We start from the raw sequence: 21,525 nt of genomic DNA, 5'->3' as shown, positions 1-21,525 counted from the left end.
AAACAAATGTCCCCATTGGGAATGAAGTGCAATTGAAAGATCCTGTAAATCCTCCTTGAGTTTAGTAAAGTGACAACATTTACAATTTTCTTGGCCAAACAAAGATGACTAGACGAGCTCTGTCTGTAATGCAGCTGCTTCCTTTTTTTAACATCGTCTTGATTAATAAATCCGATTTAGATTTAAAATCGATTAATCGCACAGCCCTACGTCTTGCTAATAAAGAAACAAAGGCAATTACGTCCTTACTTGCTCTAGAGAGTTGTGGTGCGGCTGAAACTACCCCAAACAGTGCAATGACGGGGTCTGGTTCTATGTGCATATTACATATTTCTGACATCGTGTTAAAAATGTCTTTCCAGAAAACAGCTAAAGATGGGCAACTCCAAAACATATGTAGGTGATTAGCAGGGGACTGGGCACATCTTAGACATTTAGGGTCCACATCTTTATAAATCTTAGACAGTCTCATCCTGGTCCAGTGGGCCCTATGAATAAGTTTACATTGGATTAGGCCGAGCCTGGCACAGATAGAGGAAGTGTGCACCTTTTTAAGTGCCTCTTCCATATTATATCAGATAGAACTTCACCCAGCTCCTCCTCCCATGAAGCTTTAATATTGTTTAATGAGGTAGTTTGTAAGGAGCAAATCTGTCTATAAATTATTGTTAGGGTACCTTTAAGAGTAGGAAGTGGATTGAGAAAGGTGTCAAACTGTGTTTTTTCAGGCAGTGTGGGAAATCGAGGATCTAAACTGCGAACATAGCTGCGTAACTGAAAGTGCCTGAATCGATGGTGTCTGGGGAGACCAAATCCATTTGATAATTGTTCAAATGAAGCAAATATGTTGTCCACATAAAGGTCTCTAAGTCTCTTATTGCCAAGGTTAGCCCATGTAGAAAAGGAGCTATCAGCTATGGATGGTAGAAAAGCCGGGTTGGATGCTACCGGATCAAAGAAAGAAGTTGCCTGAAATCCAAAATGTTTCCTAAGTTGATTCCATATCCTCAATGTTGATTTGACACACGTTTTTAGTGTAGGAGGAGAAAGGGCCTGTAATGGGAGAATGAGCAAGGGACGAAAGTGACGCCGGTGAGGACGACGTAGCCTCCATCTCCAGCCAAATTGGGGATGAAGATAAGTCTTTGTGTCGTATCCAGTACTGAATAATCCTAAGGTTAGCGGCCCAATAATATGACCTAAAATCCAGTAGTGCTAAGCCTCCATCCGACTTGGGTCTCTGCAAGAACTGTTTCCGAATTCTAGGAGTTTTTTTGTCCCATATAAATGATAAAATCAAACTGTCAACCTTTTTGAAAAATGAATTTGAGAGAAACATTGGCAGACACTGAAAGAGATACAGAAATCTAGGGAGAGTGTTCATTTTGATAGAATTTATCCTTGCAGCTAATGAGAGGTGCAGCAGAGACCAGCGTTCTAAATCTTCCTTAGTGCGAGTCAGGAGCGGACTGAAGTTGGCCTTAAAAAGATTTCCAAATTTATTAGTAACTTGTATTCCAAGATAAACAAAATTACCATAAGTGACTCTGAATGGAAGACGATGTACAGGAAAACTCCTCGCAGCTTCATTGAGGGGCATCAGCTCACTTTTACTGAGATTAAGTTTGTACCCTGACAAGCAACCGAATGATGCAAAAGTGGCAAGAGCAGCTGGAATAGAGACAGCAAGGTCAGATATATATAATAATAAATCATCCGCATATAGAGACAATTTATGCTCCTGTCCATATCTAATAATACCCTGGATACCAGGGTTAGAGCGAAGTTTGATCGCAAGAGGTTCTATGGAGAGGGCAAATAACAAAGGACTTATAGGACAGCCTTGTCGTGTCGAGCATCGCAAAGGGAAACATCCTGAATGAGTGCTATTAGTCCTGACACTGGCCAGAGGGGATGAATATAAAAGTTTAAGCCAGGTAGTGAACTTTGAGCCAAAACCAAATTTATGCAGGGTGTAAAAAAGATATTTTCACTCCACGCGGTCGAATGCTTTTTCAGCATCCAAAGATATAACTGCCTCCTGTAAGAACATTTATAAATGATAGTAATGTTTGTGTCCAGGCCCCCAGCCACAACATTTGTAAATGATAATGATGATAATTGTGTTTGTGTCCAGGCCCCCAGCCACAAGTACAGCGCCCACAGCAGTCACGTGACCAACGTCAGCTTCCTGTACAACGACAGTCACCTGATCTCCACGGGGGGGAAGGACACCAGCATCATGCAGTGGAGGCTGGTGGACAAATCCCTCCCCGACGGCCTGGTGTCAGGCTCCGCCCCCCCGCGGGCCCCGCCCCCTCCGGTGACCACGCCCACACAGGAACCCCGCCCCCTCCCGACGGCCAACGGGACGCAGGAGCCCTCCCCTGACCCCTCCCCCGTCCCAGATCTGACCCCGCCCCCTCTAGGGCTGACCCCGCCCCCTGCAGAGCTGACCCCGCCCCCTCCAGGGCTGACCCCGCCCCCCTCCGACTCCTCCCCCCCCGACAGCACGGTGAGTCTGAAGGACAGCCTGGAGCCCAGCGACGACACGGCCACGCCCAGCGACGAAGGCCTGCCCCCGCTGACTCCGCCCTCATAGGTGTGTGTGTGTGTGTGTGTGTGTGTGTGTGTGTGTGTGTGTGTGTGTGTGTGTGTGTGTGTGTGTGTGCGCGTGTGCGTGTGTGCGCGTGTGTGTCTGGTCCTGAACCCAGGACTTCCTGTCCAGTCCTCTCTTTGTGCCACAGCTTCAGGTCCAGACTCCAAAACTCCGGATCAGTTTAGAACTGATTCAGTAAATACGATCATTAAAACAGCAAACTACTCTGGTTTTTGATTGTCTTGCGTCACAGACGAGCGTCCCAGAACTCTGCTCACACGGACTACACAGATCAGTCAGCAGGTTCATGAGCTGTGATGCATCATGGGAAATCCTCTACGTTTGGACGTCACGTGATCAACCGTCAGCTGTTTCAGTTTAAGATGTGACTGGAATCAGACGGGTGTTTCCCCGTCTCCGGCCACCGGGGGCAGCAGAGAGCCCGACACGTGAACTGGGGGAACTCTTCTCTTTTTCTTTTGTCAAAAACAGACTGAAACTGGACTCTGGTAAATTCCACCAGGAAGAACTGGTGAAGTCTCGGCGTCAGAGAACCTTCTGGAATTGTCTTTAGATACTTGTTTTTAATGCATTCTTTGATGACAAAATTATGATTTAATGATGTAACAATCAATAAGGCATTTCAATCATTAGCTCCAGTGGAAAAGACGGTTTGTTTTGACTCAAATGTCATTTCCAAATGAAAAAGTCAAGCTCAGAAAGTGTGTGATGTCAGGATTTAACCTGACTCAGATAATCTGAAGTTTAGGGTAAAAATCAGAAAACACAGAGGTGTCTAATCAAAAATAACTCAAATCAGTGTTGAATTCTGTCACGTATTCATTCCAGTTAAAGACACATTTTCACAACCATCTTTTATAAAACCAGTAAACTTCACTCGCAGGGACAGAAAATGTGATTAAACTGTTGAGTTCTTGTTGTGGATGAAAGTCCGGGTTGGACTCCCGTCTCCTCCAGGACCTTCAGCAGGTTCTGCTGCAGATATTCTCCAGGATTCTCCAGGATTCTGCAGATATTCTCCAGGATTCTGCTGCAGATATTCTCCAGGATTCTCCAGGATTCTGCAGATATTCTCCAGGATTCTGCTGCAGATATTCTCCAGGATTCTGCAGATATTCTCCAGGATTCTGCAGATATTCTCCAGGATTCTGCTGCAGATATCCAGGATTCTCCAGGATTCTGCTGCAGATATTCTCCAGGATTCTGCAGATATTCTCCAGGATTCTGCTGCAGATGTTCTCCAGGATTCTGCAGATATTCTCCAGGATTCTGCAGATATTCTCCAGGATTATTCTCCAGGATTCTGCTGCAGATATCAGATATCAGGAGCGAGGCGTCTAGATCTGCGTCTGTATATTTGTGTTCACCACTAGGGGGCAGCAGCATCTCATACACTGTTAAAAAGTTCAGTCCACATCCGTCATCCACTCATGTCGCAGGAAACATGAGCTCCTCTTTTCTGATTGGTTGGTTTAATAACTGTCTGAATGACTGTAATGTTTTTGTGTCTTCTGGACCATTTGTGTTAAATGTTTGAATGTTTAATGATGATGTCACTCCGGGGCAGTGCCTGTAGGGTGGGGGGGGCGAGGGCTCGCTCATGTTGTTGCCTTTTTAATATTCTTCATCTTTTCTAAGTTTGTGTCTTTTAAAGGGCTGGTGCAGAGTTCAGGAACTCAGTCTGGTCTTCAGGAAGGGGGGGTCCTCTGAACCGGGTGGGGGTTAGAAACTTGACGGGGGGCATGGGGGGTTTGTTGATTCAAGTGTTTGATATCAGTGTTCTGTATTAACATTGACGATTTTCTTGTGACTGTTTTGAGCCGTTCACATCTTCTCAACTGCATTCCTGTCAGACGACAGACTGTACTGAAGATTTCAACAAAAAAATGCAAATAAATGCTCTGAAAATGACACCAGTGGGTTTTATGGTTCGTGTGCACAACAATATTCAACAGGAGAAGATCAACGATGACAGGATGAGCCCGAGCAGATCTGCAGCCTCTCACGGCAAAAACTGTCTAACGACGTTGTGGTGGCAAATGTTGTTTGCTCAATAAAGGTGTTCAAAAATGAATGTCAGGACACAATCAGCTGTCTTTCTGGAGTTTTAATGAAAAGAGAAAAACATTAAATAAATGGAGGGACACAGTGCCGATCTGAACAGACGAACAGTCAGCCAGTAATTCCCTAGCAATGTTTAAGAACACGCTATCTTATAATGACCAGGCTGGGAACAACTAGACAAAATATCACCCTGGCAACCGTGCTAGACTCTGTGTCAAAGGAGCACGACCTCGCCAAGAATGTTCACTTGAAAACAGGATTAGTTCATTAGTGTTAAAGCATACAAGGCAAAAAACATTGTTATACCAAAATTTCCCATTATATTCAACCCTTTTTAGCATTTTATGCTAAACCATAATAAAATAGGAAATTTTGCAATGACCTACCCCGTGACCTTTATGTTCTGCCCCACACCAGCCAAACGCTAGCACAAACGCTAGCACAAACGCTAGCACAAACGCTAGCCCAACGCTAGCACACCCAGTCTCCAACGTGGGAGTTACAGACCCCGGCAGAGGATGACAGGTCACGGGTACAGAAGAGACAAAACCCCTCCCCTCCCTGGACAAGAGGAGGGTAAAAGACTCATCCATCTAGCTACACTTAACCTAAAAATAAAAGAGAAAAAAACCCAATATGAAAGGGAAAGGTCCCATAATGAAATATAAACTAATCTACTTTAAAAAATAAAACAAACCACATTTAGAATAGAAAGAATAGAATAGAATAGAATAGAAAGCCTTTATTATCATTGTACAGGTTCAGTGGAAATTAGGCAGCAGCTCCGTCAAAGTGCACACATGCAAAGACTATGTAAGCAAGGAAGCATAAATGTATATATATATATATATATATATATATATATATATATATATATATATATATATATATATATATATACACACACTATAAACAAGAGTGAATGTGAGGATAAAAATGTACATGGATGGGTGGGGGGATATTGCACTCAAATGGATGGAAGAATAATATTGCCCTTGAAGGGATGGGAGTATTGCACATAGATAGCAGAATATTGGGACATTGTGGATAGAAGGTAGAAAAATATTGCACAGAAAATATGAGGTAGCTTATTGGTTGAGAAAGTTCACAGCTTTGGGGAAGAAGCTGTCCCTGAATCTTTTTGCACGGGTTCGTAAGGACCTGAAGCGCCTCCCAGAGGGCAACAGGTCGAAAAGGTGGAAACCGGGGTGGGTGTTGTCCTTTAAAATGTTCCTTGCCCTGTTGAGGCAGAGGGAGCTGTAGATGTCAGACAGGGAGGGCAGAGAGGGCAGAGGGCAGCCGATGATCTTGATGATTTAGCACAATAGTCCATGAAGGAAAGAGGGAAAAAAAATCAAAAGCACTGTGTGACCAAGCAGTAGGATAAAATGTGAGGAAAAAGAGTAAAATCATAAAAAAGAAGTGATAAAACTCTCCATATGTCCTGGCATAACTCTCCATGTATTAACCCTTCGTAAAACGGGGCTAATGCTCGACTCCCTCTCATTTTGTCAACAGGACATAACAGCTCAATACAGTTCAGAACAGCATAAATGAAAACATCAACTTGAGGAAGGATTAATGCAGAATATAAAGTTAAAATAGCTCTTCTTCCTCCCCGAAAGGAGGAACCCACTCATCATCCCAGTTCATCTCCTGGGCAAACCGCCCAGCAGCGGTGGAGATGGCAGAAGCCACTAGTTTCTTCACCAATGGCACAATACAACACAGAAAAACACACAAACCCAAAAGAATAGTCAGGAGTGGAGTACAGAGGTGGAACAGCGCAGTTTGCCACCCTGAAATGGAAAACCAGGACCACAAACCATCACCTCCGCCCCCTGTGGAATCTCAGCTCCTCTGCAAATGCAACAAGTTATTCAGGTGGGCAACCACATGTGTCATATTGATCTTGTTAGTCAGCTTCCTCGTCAGAGTGACCATGGCGCGGTACCACATTTGATGTGTGGTCGTGCAGCCTTTCCAACAGCAGCAGAATCAACCCCACCCCTATGGAGATGACCAGCAGGACGCTGGTCGCCACCCTTAGGCCGCATCCGAGCCGTCTAAGGGGACGGTACGGCCGTGGCCTCTCGATCAGGTGCATGCCGTGTGTGTGGATCAGGAATCCGTCGGCAGTGGCTAGCGTGAATCCACGTGGCTCTCTCTGCACCCTTGACTGCTGTCTCCGTCACCAGAATCACTTGGAACGGTCCGTTCCACCTCCGAGCCTTCCAGTGTTTACGTCTGAAGTCTTTCACCACAATGGAGTCTCCACTCCGAGGTCGTGGAGTTTTGTCTCTGCCAGTTTGGGGAGGGTGACCTTAACCAACCTGTTTCAGTGCAGCACTCAGAAAAGGAGTGCTATTGTCAGAGCTGATGTTTGCTGGAATTCCTCACCTGGGAATTATCAGGTGCATCAAAGCCTTTGCCACTGCAGCGGAGTCCTGTTTTGTTGTGGGGAAAGCTTCAATCCATTTAGAAAACTTGCAAACGATAACCAAACTTTTTGTCTTCACTGGGTGTAAGTTCAATGAAAATGCATCTGCAAATGCTGAACTGGTGACGCCCAGAAATGACATCACCTGTTTCTTAGTGATCAGTTTCTGCATTTTCTGAATGGCCATAATTCTGCCAGGTGAGAGGGATTTACTCTCCCCCGAAATGACATGACCCAGAAACATGACCTCTGTGGCAGCAAACTGCAGTTTGGACAGGCTGGCTTTTTGCCCCTGTTCAGCCAAACTGGTCAACAGAGCCAGAGTAGCTTTAACGCATTCGTCTCTGGTGATAGTACGTGACTTCACGACAGACAAAATAAAGAAAAATGATTGATATGTTCCATGCTTGTCACAATCAACCCAATCATACACAGCTCAAACTCGCAGTGGCAATAATCCTATTTCCATACAATCCGGGTCAAATACAGTACAAATACATTGACAATTCTACGTCACCATGCCTCCATTCAGGGCCTAGAATGATAAATATATATATATATATATATACAGTATATATATATATATATATATATATATATTATTCCATCTCTAAACACTAAACAAAACGTCCTCTGAAGCTCTTGTGTTGTCCAGCAGACAAAAACCTCCCTCGTCGACACAGACCACACCATCTAAAGAAGCCAGTTATTTGTATCATTTTAACAAAAATGTCAACAGAAAGGAAATGAGATAACACCTCTCTCTCAGGATTCACCAAGCCTCATCCACGCAGCTTCACGTGAACGCGCAGCCCTGAAGCTTACACACACGCACGTTTACACACACACTGCATGACCTTGGGACCTTGGGCCCCTTTTCTCCTATTTTTCTCCTATTTGCAATCTCCCATCAAAACCCATATTTCTTACGCCATTATCTATCTGAGGGGACATTGTCCCATTTTTTAACATGCTTTTTGGGGGAAGGTGGGTCCGTTGGTAGAGCGTTCGCCCATGAACCTGAAGGTCCACCAAAGCATCCTTGGGAAAGACACTGAATCCCCCGGTTGCTCCCGGTTGTATGGCAGCTCCGCCGACAACCGTGTGTGAATGTGTGCGTGTGTGGGTGAATGTTTGCAGTGTAAAGCGCTTTGGGGCTGTAGGAGTACAGCTGGAAAGCACTATATAAGTGTAAGCCATTTACCATTTTAGCCTTAAATTAGATGTTTTCGAAGGTTTTAAGTTCCGTATATTATTTCGGTATATTTTTTATTTAGTATATTTTTTCCAAATTGTTTATTTCCTAGTTTAAGGGACGTCTCCTGTCGACTAAGAGTCTTTTAGAAATTATTTTAGGAATAAGTTTCAGCTTAGCCATTTGTCTATTTTAGCCATCTCAAGTTTCTTTCAGCTCATAAGTTTTCCTTTTTTACAGTTTGGTTTTAGCGCTGATCTTGAGTGAACAATCGAAACTTTACTTCACAATGTTGGAAAACCGCAACATTGTCAATAAACAGTTTCAGTCATGAACATTAGACAACAACATTAGAGAGACAACCATTAGACAAAACAGACAGACCCATTCCTCTAGATCTATCGAGAGGAGTGTCTCTTACGTCAGCTGCCCCTCCTGGCTCGGGGAAACCCGTCACCGGTCCTCGGATCGGCGCAGGACCATAGCCTTGTCTCTGAAAACAGCACGGCTGCTTGATCCTACGTCGTGCCGACACCACACGAGTGAACATGTAACATTTTACCATCAAAACAAAAGCAAACCAAAATTGACTGTCAGGATTCACTGGAACGCTGAGAGAAAAAAACGTTCTGCTGGAACCTGAGACAGAATAGTATGTGGATTCAGGTCGAATCTTTTTCACTTCTGGTCCCTTTATATCACTTCATCTTATTTGTACCTCATTTTTAATTAACTGTGAATGAAGCGTTCCAGTCTGGCATGTGATGCAAGAGTTTTCCAGCTGCAGAATAAAACAAAAAGTATAAATCAGCCCCTGCAACAGTGTTCTAACAGCCGAAAGTATTATAATGAAGCCTTTAACTCACTAACAGTTCGGCATGAGTAAAATTACTGACACTTATTTAATTTTACAATTGTGTTCACGTAACTGGAAGTTCTTTATTCATTAATAATCACGTCTGAGAGGATACTGATTACGGGCAAGCAGCTAAAACAAAAGCATTGGGGTGTGTACCCACACATCATGAATAATCTCTCCTGACACAATACTCAATTCCAAGTTTTTATAATAAATTACTTTATAATCTTATACAGACGAGTGTGCTGATTTCCTTCCCTATGGACATTGTGTGTACACACACCTAAACAATCCAGACCTGTTGCCCTGTTAAACCTTTGCGGCGATCAGGGGGTACTTAGGATTGTCTGCTTGATTAACGTTTCCTTTGTGGGAAAAAAAAGGCGTTTTTAGGCAACAAAAAGTAAAAATTATTAGCTCCCACGAAACTACGGTGTAGTTGTCCAAAATACTAGTTGATGATCAGATTAATTATTACAATAAATGAAAAACAAGGTTCTTGTGTGTATGTTTATTTGGGTGCTCTCACCGGCTCTCTCCCCCACCCCTAGTAAGTCTGGCCCCACTTCTTCTGAGTACCCAGCCTCTTTCTCGCCTCTGGCCACGGCGGTGGTCTGTGACGTTACGGCCCTAACGTGTCCAGCCTCTCCCGCTGCTCTCTCTTTCAGCCTTTGCAGGAATGCAGCAACAGTCTCACCCTTTTCCTGGTGAACGCAGGCTTTCTGCCAGTCAAAAATGTCCTCTAGATGGCCAGTCTTTCCAGCACTTTCCTCATCTTTTTGATGGGTGAAGATGGGGGAGGAGTTGTGGGCAGTGGGGGGGTAAAGGGGCGCAATTGGTTGAGGTCCGAGCGCTGGTGCTTCTGCTTGAGATCTGGGCGCTGGTTGATGGGCGGGGGCGGGTGGGGCTCAGTCCAAGTCCGGGTCCATCTTCACACACTGGGGTCTGTTTGGGTGTCTGCCTCACTCAGCCACATTCCAAAGGCTTTCCAATCTTAATTTGTTTTTTTTTTTATTTTTTATTTTTAGTGAGTGATAACTGGTCCTTCCCAAATGTAAAGTGTTTATTGATAAAAATAATAGAGTCTCGATTTATGTGTCTTTCTGCATCTTTTAAATCCTACAGAAGCATTTAAGGTAGGACTACCCGTTTGACTAGTTTTGTTTTTGTCTCAGTCATCTGAAGTCTCACCTGAGAAGCCTCCAGCTGTTTAACGCTCAGGCTTCCTGGTTTTGGAAATTTAAGTTGTCTGACCCACAAATCCAACTGATATATGGATTCTTCCCCATAGTTAACTATCATGTATCTCACATTTGGGGCTGACAAATCTGGTCCTTCAGAAGGATTACTGTCAGAGGGTTTGTTTAATCTTGTTCCCATTGTTGATTCTCTCAGACATTTGCAAGTTTAATTTTCACAAAAGGAAAACAAGGCCACTCAACACCCGAGCAGCTCGCTGACGGAGATAGGAGTCAAGGTTTAGATTTTACTTTACTCACTATTAAATTGAGATTTCTTAAAATCTTTAAGCACAATGAATTTAGATCTGATTTTAGAATAACCGCAATTTGGATTATCTCTAAAACAGAAAATAAAAGAGTAGCACTGCTAAATTTTAATTTTAAATTGCTGTTGGAATTATTGTAGGAAATAGACTACAAGCCGACTATTGTGCAGATGTTTCAGAAACCAATCAACTTTCGTTCCCTTGAGCAGGGCAGATATCTGGTGATGAACGCCTATTTGACCGTTTACCAAAAAAAAAAAAACGTTACCGGCCTGTGTGCCATAGTATCTCTGATTCCTCCGGTCAGAGTAACTCCAGTAACAGTGGACAATTTACTGCTGACCATAGACCATTTGCTGCCCGAACGCTGGCACCGGACCAGACGATCCGCATCGTGGATGAAAGGCCACAATCCCACTTACATCGACTCAATAGGTATTCCCCACGGAGTACCTGATGAGTACAAGTTGGTTGACCAAGTCGCCACAGGATTTGAAAGCTTACCCTTAATCTCCGCCGTGTTTCCCATTGTACCAAATAAAAACCGCATTAATTACATCCATTATAATGTACAACGCCTAGGGAACTATACGGCGGATGGGTTTGAGGCCGTGCATGAACAGTCGTCCACAACACCGTTAATGTCGCTTCAGAATCGAATAGCAGTGGACATGCTGCTGGCAGAAAAAGGCGGAGTGTGCACTCTGTTCGATGAACAATGCTGCATTTTCATCCCGAATAATACCGCCTCGGACGGAAGCCTGACTAAGACCATTCAAGGACTTTGAGCATTAAATGCTAAAATAAAGGAACATTCAGAGGTAAATACCTCCATGAGGGAGGATTGGCTGAACGTGTTCGGACGCTACAAAACCTTGGTAGCCCCGTTGCTCACATCCATAGCAATGTTTGCGGCTATCCTCACACTGTGTGGCTGCTGTTGCATTCCGTGTCTCCGAGATCAACAGGTTGATCGTGAAGGCACTTGGGCCCCAACCGCCAGCATCACTACAGGAAACATATGCCCTGCTAGCCACTGATGCCTCGAAGACGGACAACGAAGATGACAACAAAGGAGAAAAGGATGATGACATCGACGACTACCTGCATCTGCCGGACCTATTCCCTGATCCTGGCACTTATGGAGAAGATGAACATTGATCTCTGAGTGTAAATGTGTGACTGCAACAGAAATTAACTCCTAGTTGGAAATATTTTGAAGACTGGGTTGTGATGCGAAGTATGAGGTGTTGTATAGCATGCATGATAAACAGGAGGGAAATGTTGGAATTATTGTAGTAAGTTATCATGCTCGCTATTAACAGAACGTATGATAATTTGCTTACGCCTGTGACACACTGATAAAACAATGCCGTGTTAAGTGATTAAAAAGTGCTGCACAAGAAGTTTCCTGATTATAAGCATAAAGCAGAAATCTGCAGAGAAGAGGAAGCTTCTTGTTGCTAAACAAGAACAATCTATACCTGTCCACTGACTGCGACCACTCCCTTTCCCCCTCCCTTTAGGGCGCAGTCAGCTATGTAACCTAGGGAACACCCAGAGTGAATAAAAGCCAAGGAAGTAGAGAGACTAATTTGGAGTATGTTGGAGATTTTACACGTCTCGACTGCTCTCCTTGCGCAAGTCATTTAACCGTGCTGTGTCTTTCTTTGTCTCCAGAAAGTTTGATGATACGAATGTTAAGTGTATGAACCTAACATTCACCCTTTAACTTTAACCGGATTCCAGACGCAGCTAGAGGGAAAGAGCCGATTTAACTTTGTCAACGGGAAGAGCGGAGATTCCAACTTTAATTATTTTTCAAAATTAATTTTTTTGTTCTCCAGACAGTCAAAATTGTTATGCCAGACATTAACAGACAAAACACAAACTTCTTAGTATTCATAGGCCCTAAGTCGCCCCCAGACCCTAGATTCACACACCCTAGATTCCCCGAATCCAGAGCCCCCAAGTTCCAAACTTGGAGTAAGTCCACCACTCCCTGACACAAAGCCCCCGCTTGTAGGGAAGCCGAGTATCCGACCTGGAGATGTTTAGGGAAACGCTATCTTGTAGTGCAGCCAGGCTGGGAACAAAAAGACAAAACATATATATGTCACCCTGACAACCATGCCAGGCTCTGTGTCAAAAGGAGCTCGACCTCGGCCCTCAGCAGCATAGGAATGTTCACTTGAAAACAGGATTGTGAAAGCATACAAGACAAACTATATGTTATACCAAAAATTCCCATTACACACCCCAGGTGAGAGAAATAACAAAGGAGATGGAAGTGACACGTTCCGGGGTCTTTCCCGTAGCTGCTCCAACAATGAAATTCACTTGCAAAGAACACCCCCCTTTTTAGTATGAAAAGGAACTGGACTGATGACCAGGTGTGCATTTCTCTCTTCCCTCTGTGGTTTCCAGACAAATGACCCTCCGGCCGGAAAACCCTGTACTTGACATATTAAAAGCTTGTATTAACCTTTGATTCTATTCCACTAGTTTTCTTATGGTTCGCCAGACAAACGAACACGAATCTTTCATGTTCATAGTTAGCAGGATGTGAGTGAAACTGAATTTTAAAAAGTTCACATATTCCTGACCACACAGATCAGCTACATAGGCTTCTGGGACTCGTCACCTTGCCATGCCTGAGCTTTGACTGAATTGACGCCACTGTCTCCATCATGATTCATTTTTATTGCTGCTTCTGTTCACCTGCACATTGGAACTCAGAGTTTACTTGACCCTTGCTCTCAGGCTTCACGCCCATTAAAAGTCAAACATTTACTACATCTAGTGTGCCAATGTTTGTATGTATGTATGTTTTTATGTTGTTGATGTTCTATTTGTCTTTTAATGCTGCTCCTTCTGCCTTTTAAATTGCCCCTCGGGGACAAATAAAGTGTTTTGAATTGAATTGAATTGAACTGAATTGAATTGAATTGAATTGAATGTTGTGGCAGGGTGGAGGAGCTGCAGCCACTCAGGTGATGGGTCACAGGTGTGGCCCATCAACCTCTCCACCCTGCCAGCCTTGATAAGGCAGGGCTGGAGCGCAGCAAGGAGGCTACGGAGAAGCTGCTGGTGATCTGTGTGTTGCTGTGCTTGTGCACGTCTGGCGGTGTCAGTGAATAAAGGGTTCTGCACTAGACTCCGTGTCCTCTCTATCCTGTCGGTCGGGCCCCCGTAGCACTCGCCCTGCTACAAATGTGCACTCAGTTCCCATCACGCTGACGGGGAAGTGACCCGTCTTGGGAGGTTTCCTACGTTCCCAGACTCCACCCTGCAGAGTGAAGCTGGACCGCTGAACCTCTGGTACCGAACCTCTGGTACTGAACCTCTGGTACTGAACCTCTGGTACCGAACCTCTGGTACCGAACCTCTGGTACTGAACCTCTGGTACCGTCCCTCTGGTACCGAACCTCTGGTACCGAACCTCTGGTACTGAACCTCTGGTACCGTCCCTCTGGTACCGAACCTCTGTTACCGAACCTCTGGTACCGTCCAGCAGCCTCTCCAGCAGAACATGTTCCTGCAGCGGCTCCTGCTCCCCTCACCGGTCCATTTAACTCACATTCAACTGTTTTAATTCACTTATTTCATCTTTATCTACCAGGAAAAGAGGATTGTGGAGATTTAAAGCCTCTTTTCCGAGTGAAGTCTGGCCAGAACTAGAGCATTTGTATTTGTATCGTATTTGTATTTAAGCACATTGAGTCCATGCTCGTCATGTGAAATGTGCTTTATGAATAAATTGGCCTTTGCCTGTTATCAGGTGTATTAAAGGAAGTGGGATGGCTTTTGGAATACGATGGAATTCTCCGGAAGAGCAATTTATAATATACTTCTCAATAAACCAATGAAACTGAAGGAATTGTCCATTTTCATCCATTAGATCAACAACAAATAAAATATTTTTCTGAAAGCATTGTTGTTTAAATAAGGTTTTCCTATCGATTGTAATGGTCCTGTTATTCCACCAGGGGGCAGCATGTGCTGTGACATTGTGTGTACATATCATTTTCCTGGACTGCAGAATGAGTTTATGGAAGTTTGATAAGTTTGAGAACCACAATGAAATGTTCAGGACAGGAAGTTACACGAAGAGCAGAAAAACATAAGTCAGAAGTCAAACATAAATATTGTAAATGATGGCTGTTATTAATGAGGCTGTTATTAACGAGGCTGTTATTAATGAGGCTGTTATTAACGAGGCTGTTATTAACGAGACTGTTATTAACGAGGCCATTAGCCACTGATGGATTAATTATGCAAGTTCATCTTAAGATAAGACATCAAATCACCCTCTTATAAATCTGTTTAAGGGAAATATTTGACTGTTTTTAATCTCTCTTTCTCTCTTCTGCCCCTCCCTCTCTTTTTTGCATTTGGACTTTAACTGTTTTAATTTAAACTGATATGTCGTGTTATTGTTGCACTGACTATAGAATGAAGTGAACAGAATCAGTTAAACTGCGTTTGTCAGATATTTCCTCTCTAACTGCTGCTCGCTGTCCGTGGTGCTGAAAACAGATGTTTGTTATTGCGTAAAGACGCATTGACTGAATTGATCAACTCGTTGTTAAAGTGTAGTATTTGTTAGGATTTCATGAAATTGTTAAAAGCTCAAAGAATTTCTAACACTGGTGGGCTTTCTCTTTATATTCAAAGTAACCTTGTATTGATTAAGACACGGAGACCCCCTGGAGGTACAGGTAGACTAAATTAGATTAGAGGTTAAATACAAAACACATACCATTGTTGATAAGGAGACGGTGGGGAAAAGCAGATGCTTAGCATGGGGGGGTCTGATCTGTGATCTGGGTGGGCACCCCAGGTGAGAGAAATAACAAAGGAGATGGAAGTGACACGTTCCGGGGTCTTTCCCGTAGCTGGCTCCAACAATGAAATTCACTTGCAAAGAACACCCCCCTTTTTAGTATAAATTCAACTGGATCGATGACCAGGTTTGCATTTCTCTCACAGTGAAATCAGTAAAGACACATTTAAATCCAGAAATATGATCTGTTGTGAACATGAACTCTGTACTTTGGGATGTTTCAGGAGGAAAACTGCCTCAGTTTTACTTGAATATTAGTTTCATGTTTTCTCCCTCAGATCTGAGTCAAATCCTGGAATGAAGACTGAAGAAAACACTTTGTTAGAACATCAGAAGTTTTATTTCTCACTAAATATTCAGATTGTTAAACATGAAACATGGTCAACAGATTTGGATATCAACAACATGTGATGTGCAGATCTAGTCTGGTCCTGCAGCTGCAGCGACGACTACCGGCCCCAACACTTTCACACCAACTACAGGCTTCACTCAACCGTTTGCTGCGTTGCTGCTGTCACTAACGTCTCTGGAATCATTTACTTTGTTCTCATGTCTAGACAATAGTTGTATCTTTAGAAAACAGGAACCTTTGGTTTGCTAATGAAGAATGCAGACGTGATATCAGAGATGAAGAAGGTCTGGTGGCTCGTCTGTTGGAGTCCATGAAGAGGAAGAAAAGAGAAATACAACATAGAAACACATCCAAACTAGTAGTTAACATCAATTACAACACAGGCTTATTTCTATGTTTTTATAATGAAATAGAAGATGTTAATATTATTAATATTTCCCAGGTGAAACTACACAAGAACAACTTCCACCTCCAAAAGAGGAAATAACAACAAAACATCAACTTATAGAACAAAAACGTCCCTCCATCCGTCAGAGTTTGAGACGATCGTCTCTGAGAAGAAAAGAAAACCAATAAAAACATGAAGAGGAAACATGTTTGTCTTCATGACTTATTTGAGTTTACAGAACTCAACTAAGTCTCCAGTATTGTAGTCAATCCCGGCTCCAGCGTGTAGCGGCTGAGTGAAGGAGGTCTGGACTCTGTGGAGGAGGGTCATGGTTTCAGAGACGCTGTAGAAGGACAGAACTCCTGCTCTGTGATCCAGGTAAACTCCTATTCTGGAGCTCCCAGGACCTGAGAAGGGGGTTTGGTTTCCTTTGTACCAGAATACATAACTGCCTGAGTGACAACGTAGTGTCCAAGATTTGTCATTAAATCCAACTCCACTTTCATCCCCTGATCTGCTGATATTCTTGTATGAAACTGCCACCTCAACATAACCTGCTGTCTCCACCTCCCAGTAACGATGTCCAGTCAGACTTTCTCTACTCAGGACCTGAGACCACTTATCACTGAATCTCTCTGGATGATCAGGATAAGACTGATGTTGGTCCACCCGAGTCACCTTTCTGTTCTGCTCTGACAGTAACAGCCGTGTGCTTACTGTGTTTGGATCCAAAGTGATTTCACATGAATACTTCAAGAATCCAGCTCTGGTCTCTGGTTCTGGTTCTGTTTGTGACAGTAAAACATCCGCATCAGTGATGGCCAGTGAGACGTTTGTCCACGTGTCTCCCAGGATGTCTTGTAGTCGACCTCTGACCTCTGACACAGCTGCTGCCACATCCTGAAAGTAGCTGAGAGGACGGATGCTGATGCTGGAGGAGTGTGTGAGAGCACGGATGCTGATGCTGGAGGAGTGTGTGGACTCACTGAGTGGTGGCAGTGATTGGCAGCTGTGGAGGAACTGGTTGTTGTCCTCGGTGTCTGAGAGCTGCTTCATCTCAGCGTCTCTCCTCTTCAGGTCCCTGATCTCCTGCTCCAGCTTCTCCTCCAGCTCTCTGACTCTCCTCACTTCAGTTTCCTGCTGGGATCTGATCTGCTGCTTCACCTCAGAGCTTCTCTTCTGGAGGAGAGAGATCAGCTCAGTGAACATCTCCTCACTGTCCTCCACTGTTTTATCAGCAGACTGATCGATGGCCTCCACCTCCTGCTGAAGCAGCTTCACATCTTCCTCTCTGTCTTGGATCTGCTGCTGGATTTGTTGTCGTCTCACCTCCACCTCTGTCTGCCTCTCCGTCCTTTCTGCTGCAGCCGAGACCGTGTCGTGGCCTTTATGTTCCTCCACAGAGCAGAGATAACAGATACACTTCTGATCAGTACGACAGAACATCTTCCTCACCTCAGCATGACAGGGGCAGATGTTGTCCTGCAGGTTCTTGGAGGGATCCACCAGCTGGTGTTTCTTGAATGTAGATGAATCACGGTGAGGTTGGAGGTGTTTCTGGCAGTAAGAGGCCAGACAGACCAAACAGGACTTGACAGCTTTCAGTTTCCTCCCAGAGCAGACATCACAGGCCACGTCTTCAGGTCCAGCATAGCAGTGATCAGCAGGAGCAGCTTGGAATCCGGTCTTCTTCATCTGCTCCAATAAAGCTGCAAACATGGTGTTTTTCACCAGCTCAGGTTTCTGTGTAAAAGTCCGTTGACATTGAGGACAGCTGGGGAGTTTCTTCTCTCCTTCATCCCAGTACGTTTTAATACAGTTCATACAATAACTGTGTCCACAGGGAATAGTCACTGGATCCTTTAAAACCTCCAAACAGATGGAACAAGAAAAGGTTTCCTGGTCCTGATCTCCTTTCTGCGCCATTTCTCCTCTCGATAACTGAGACTGAGACAGTTTTACTAACTCGCCTGATCTCTGATCTACAAATCAGGTGTGCAGAGAACGAAGGCTGTCAGCTCTGTGTTCAGCTGTTGTTCAGACCCGTCTTATAGCTGCAGGTCTGCAGGGAGGGGACCAGGAAACCTGCTCAGACTGGATCTGCCGGTTTATGAGGCTCAGAGTCCAGCAGGATAATCTTATCCTGGGTCATGGGTTTTTTATCTCAGACATCTGTCTGAGATAAAAAACCCATGACCTCTTTCAGAACAGGAAACGTTCCTGTTTCAAACTACAATCACTGTCACGTTCCAGGTTTCCAGGTCGTTTTAACCAGCGGGCTGGTGTGGGCTTGGTTATAGCCCCCCAGCTCAGTCGCCATGTGTTGGAGTTCACCCCGGTGAACGAGAGGGTCGCTTCCCTGCGCCTTCGGGTCGGGAAAAGGTCTCTCACTGTTGTTTGTGCCTACGGGCCGAACAGCAGTGTGGAGTACCCGGCCTTCTTGGAGTCCCTGGGAGGGGTACTTGATAGTGCTCCAACTGGGGACTCCATGGTTCTACTGGGAGGAGTACTGGATAGTGCTCCAACTGGGGACTCCATGGTTCTACTGGGAGGAGTACTGGATAGTGCTCCAACTGGGGACTCCATTGTTCTACTGGGAGGAGTACTGGATAGTGCTCCAACTGGGAGGAGTACTGGATAGTGCTCCAACTGGGGACTCCATGGTTCTACTGGGAGGAGTACTGGATAGTGCTCCAACTGGGGACTCCATTGTTCTACTGGAAGGAGTACTGGATAGTGCTCCAACTGGGAGGAGTACTGGATAGTGCTCCAACTGGAGACTCCATGGTTCTACTGGGAGGAGTACTGGATAGTGCTCCAACTGGGGACTCCATGGTTCTACTGGGAGGAGAACTGGATAGTGCTCCAACTGGGGACTCCATGGTTCTACTGGGAGGAGAACTGGATAGTGCTCCAACTGGGGACTCCATGGTTCTACTGGGAGGACTACTGGTTAGTGCTCCAACTGGGGACTCCATGGTTCTACTGGGAGGAGTACTGGATAGTGCTCCAACTGGGGACTCCATGGTTCTACTGGGGGGAGTACTGGATAGTGTTCCAACTGGGGACTCCATTGTTCTACTGGGGGACTTCAACGCTCACGTGGGCAATGACTGTGATACCTGGAGAGGCGTGATTGGGAGGAACGGCCTCCCCGATCTGAACCCGAGCAGTGTTTTGTTGTTGGACTTCTGTGATAGTCACAGTTTGTCCATCACGAACACCATGTTCAGGCATAAGGGTGTCCATCAGTGCACGTGGCACCAGGACACCCTAGGCCGGAGGTCAATGATCAACTTTGTTGTCGTTTCATCTGACCTTCGGCCGCATGTCTTGGACACTCGGGTGAAGAGAGGGGCTGAGCTGTCAACTGATCACCACCTGGTGGTGAGTTGGATGCGCTGGCGGAGGAGGAGGTTGGACAGACCGGGCAGACCCAAACGGATTGTGAGGGTCTGTTGGGAACGTCTGGCCGAGCCCTCTGTCAGGGACATCTTCAACTCCCACCTCCGAGGGAGCTTCTCTCGGATCCCGGGGGAGGCGGGGGACATTGAGTCCGAGTGGACCATGTTCTCTGCCTCCATTGTCAACGCGGCGGCTCGAAGCTGTGGACGCAAGGTCTCCGGTGCCTGTCGTGGCGGCAATCCTAGAACCCGGTGGTGGACACCGGAAGTACAGGATGCCGTCAGACTGAAGAAGGAGTCCTACCGGGCTATGTTGGCCGGTGGGACTCCTGACGCAGTAGATAGGTACCGGCAGGCCAAGCGAGCCGCGGCTCGGGCAGTCTTGGAGGCAAAAACTCGGGTCTGGGAGGAGTTCGTGAGTGTGTGTGTGTGTGTGTGTGTGTGTGTGTGTGTGTGTGTGTGTGTGTGTGTGTGTGTGTTTGTGTGTGTGTGTATGTGTTAAGTTACTGCTGCTAACACGTGAGTTTCCCCATGATATGATATAAAGATAAAACAGCAAGCAAGTCAGCAAGTCCTTCTGTATTTGAAATGGATTTATAGTATAATTTTACACCACACAACACGCCACAACACGAACAACAGGAACATTTTGTTCAGTAGAAAATCTGTTTATAGGGCAAAGGTTGTGGGTTTTATTCTTTTCCATGGTTCTTACATTTGCAGCTGACAAATCTGGTCCCCTCTGAAAAATAACTATCAGAGGGTTTGTTTAATCTTGTCCCCATAGTTGATTCTCTCAGACGTTTGCAAGTTTAATTTTCACAAAAGGAAAAACAGATGGGCCGCTCAAGGTTTACTCTTATCAGGGTCTGTGATGTCACAGAAGCCTGAACACTCGCGCAGCTCGCTGACGGAGATAGGAGGATGAAAAAAAATGAGAAGGAGTCAAGGTTTAGATTTTACTGCCCTCCCCATCTGTGAGTGCGGCATCTTTTAAATCCTACAGAAGCAGTTAAAGTAGTACTTAGGATTACCCGTTTGCTTCCAAATCTGCTTAAAGATTTTTAAGCACAATAAATTTAGTTTTGATTTCAGAATAACCACAATATGGAATATCTGTAAAACAGAAAATAAAAAGTAGCACTGCTAATTTTAAATTTTAAATTTACTCTTTAACTTAAACCGGATTCCAGACGCAGGTAGAGGGAAAAAGCCAATTTGAATTTGTCAACAGGAAAAAAACGAGATTCCAACTTTAATTATTTTTCAAAATTATTTTTGTTCTCCAGTCAGTCACAATTGTTATGCCAGACAATAACAGACAGCTCAGACAAAACACAAACTTTTCCTTCACCTGTCCTAGTATTTATAAGGCCTTAAGTCGCCCCCAGACCCGGTCTGGTCACCCTAGATTCCCCGAACCCAGAGCCCCAAGTTCCAAACTTGGAGTAAGTCTACCACTCTCTGACACAAAGCCTGCAGGGAAGCTCAGGGTCCGGCACGTCTGCCGACACTACTGTCGATTCAGTAGGTAGAGAGGAGACTTTTGCGCAATTTTTCGGCCGTTTCTTTCCTCAAAACTCACCTGAAAGAACAGCGAGGGGTTTCTGAAGCCACTGGGTTCGCTAGCTCCCAATCGGTGAGGGGACTCGTCTCAGTCCTCCGGACGTCAGGCCCTCTTCTCCACCTTCACGTGATGGGGGAGTACGAGGTTTTTGTGCGCTCTCTAGTCCCCGTCGGTCCAGAGGAAAAAGGAAAATCCGCTCACAGATGGGGTCCCTTCGTGGTCGCCAAATTGTGGTGGCAAAAATTGTTGTTCCCTCAATAAAGGTGTTCAAAAATGAATGTCA

At 44.9% G+C, this 21,525-nt stretch overlaps 2 protein-coding genes across 5 annotated transcripts in view; one reads left to right on the top strand and one right to left on the bottom strand.

Annotated features, from left to right (window-relative positions):
• Positions 1–4,287, top strand: part of LOC133463980 (echinoderm microtubule-associated protein-like 4) — a 54,369-nt gene extending 50,082 nt beyond the window's left edge. For 2 of the 3 annotated variants that reach the window (XM_061745849.1, XM_061745847.1), the window contains one exon: positions 2,138–4,287. In XM_061745849.1, the coding sequence (XP_061601833.1) occupies positions 2,138–2,602 (465 nt within the window). In that variant the 3' untranslated portion in view covers positions 2,603–4,287. The remainder of the gene's footprint in view (positions 1–2,137) is intronic. The other variant, XM_061745848.1, reaches the window with a different exon arrangement.
• An 11,578-nt stretch (positions 4,288–15,865) lies between these two features.
• Positions 15,866–21,525, bottom strand: part of LOC133463489 (tripartite motif-containing protein 16-like) — a 5,671-nt gene continuing 11 nt past the window's right edge. The window contains exons 1-2 of one of the 2 annotated variants that reach the window (XM_061745050.1): positions 21,261–21,525; positions 15,866–17,980 (exon numbers count right to left, since the gene is read on the bottom strand). The exon at positions 21,261–21,525 is cut by the window's right edge and continues 11 nt beyond it. In XM_061745050.1, the coding sequence (XP_061601034.1) occupies positions 16,494–17,966 (1,473 nt within the window). In that variant the 5' untranslated portion in view covers positions 17,967–17,980; positions 21,261–21,525 and the 3' untranslated portion in view covers positions 15,866–16,493. Of the gene's footprint in view, positions 18,412–21,260 lie in introns of those variants that run through there. The other variant, XM_061745049.1, reaches the window with a different exon arrangement.

Source organism: Cololabis saira, chromosome 17, assembly GCF_033807715.1.
Source record: "Cololabis saira isolate AMF1-May2022 chromosome 17, fColSai1.1, whole genome shotgun sequence".
Lineage (NCBI taxonomy): Eukaryota > Metazoa > Chordata > Actinopteri > Beloniformes > Belonidae > Cololabis > Cololabis saira.
The sequence above is the reverse complement of the archived record's forward strand: the minus strand, read 5'-3'. Positions and strand labels throughout refer to the sequence as shown.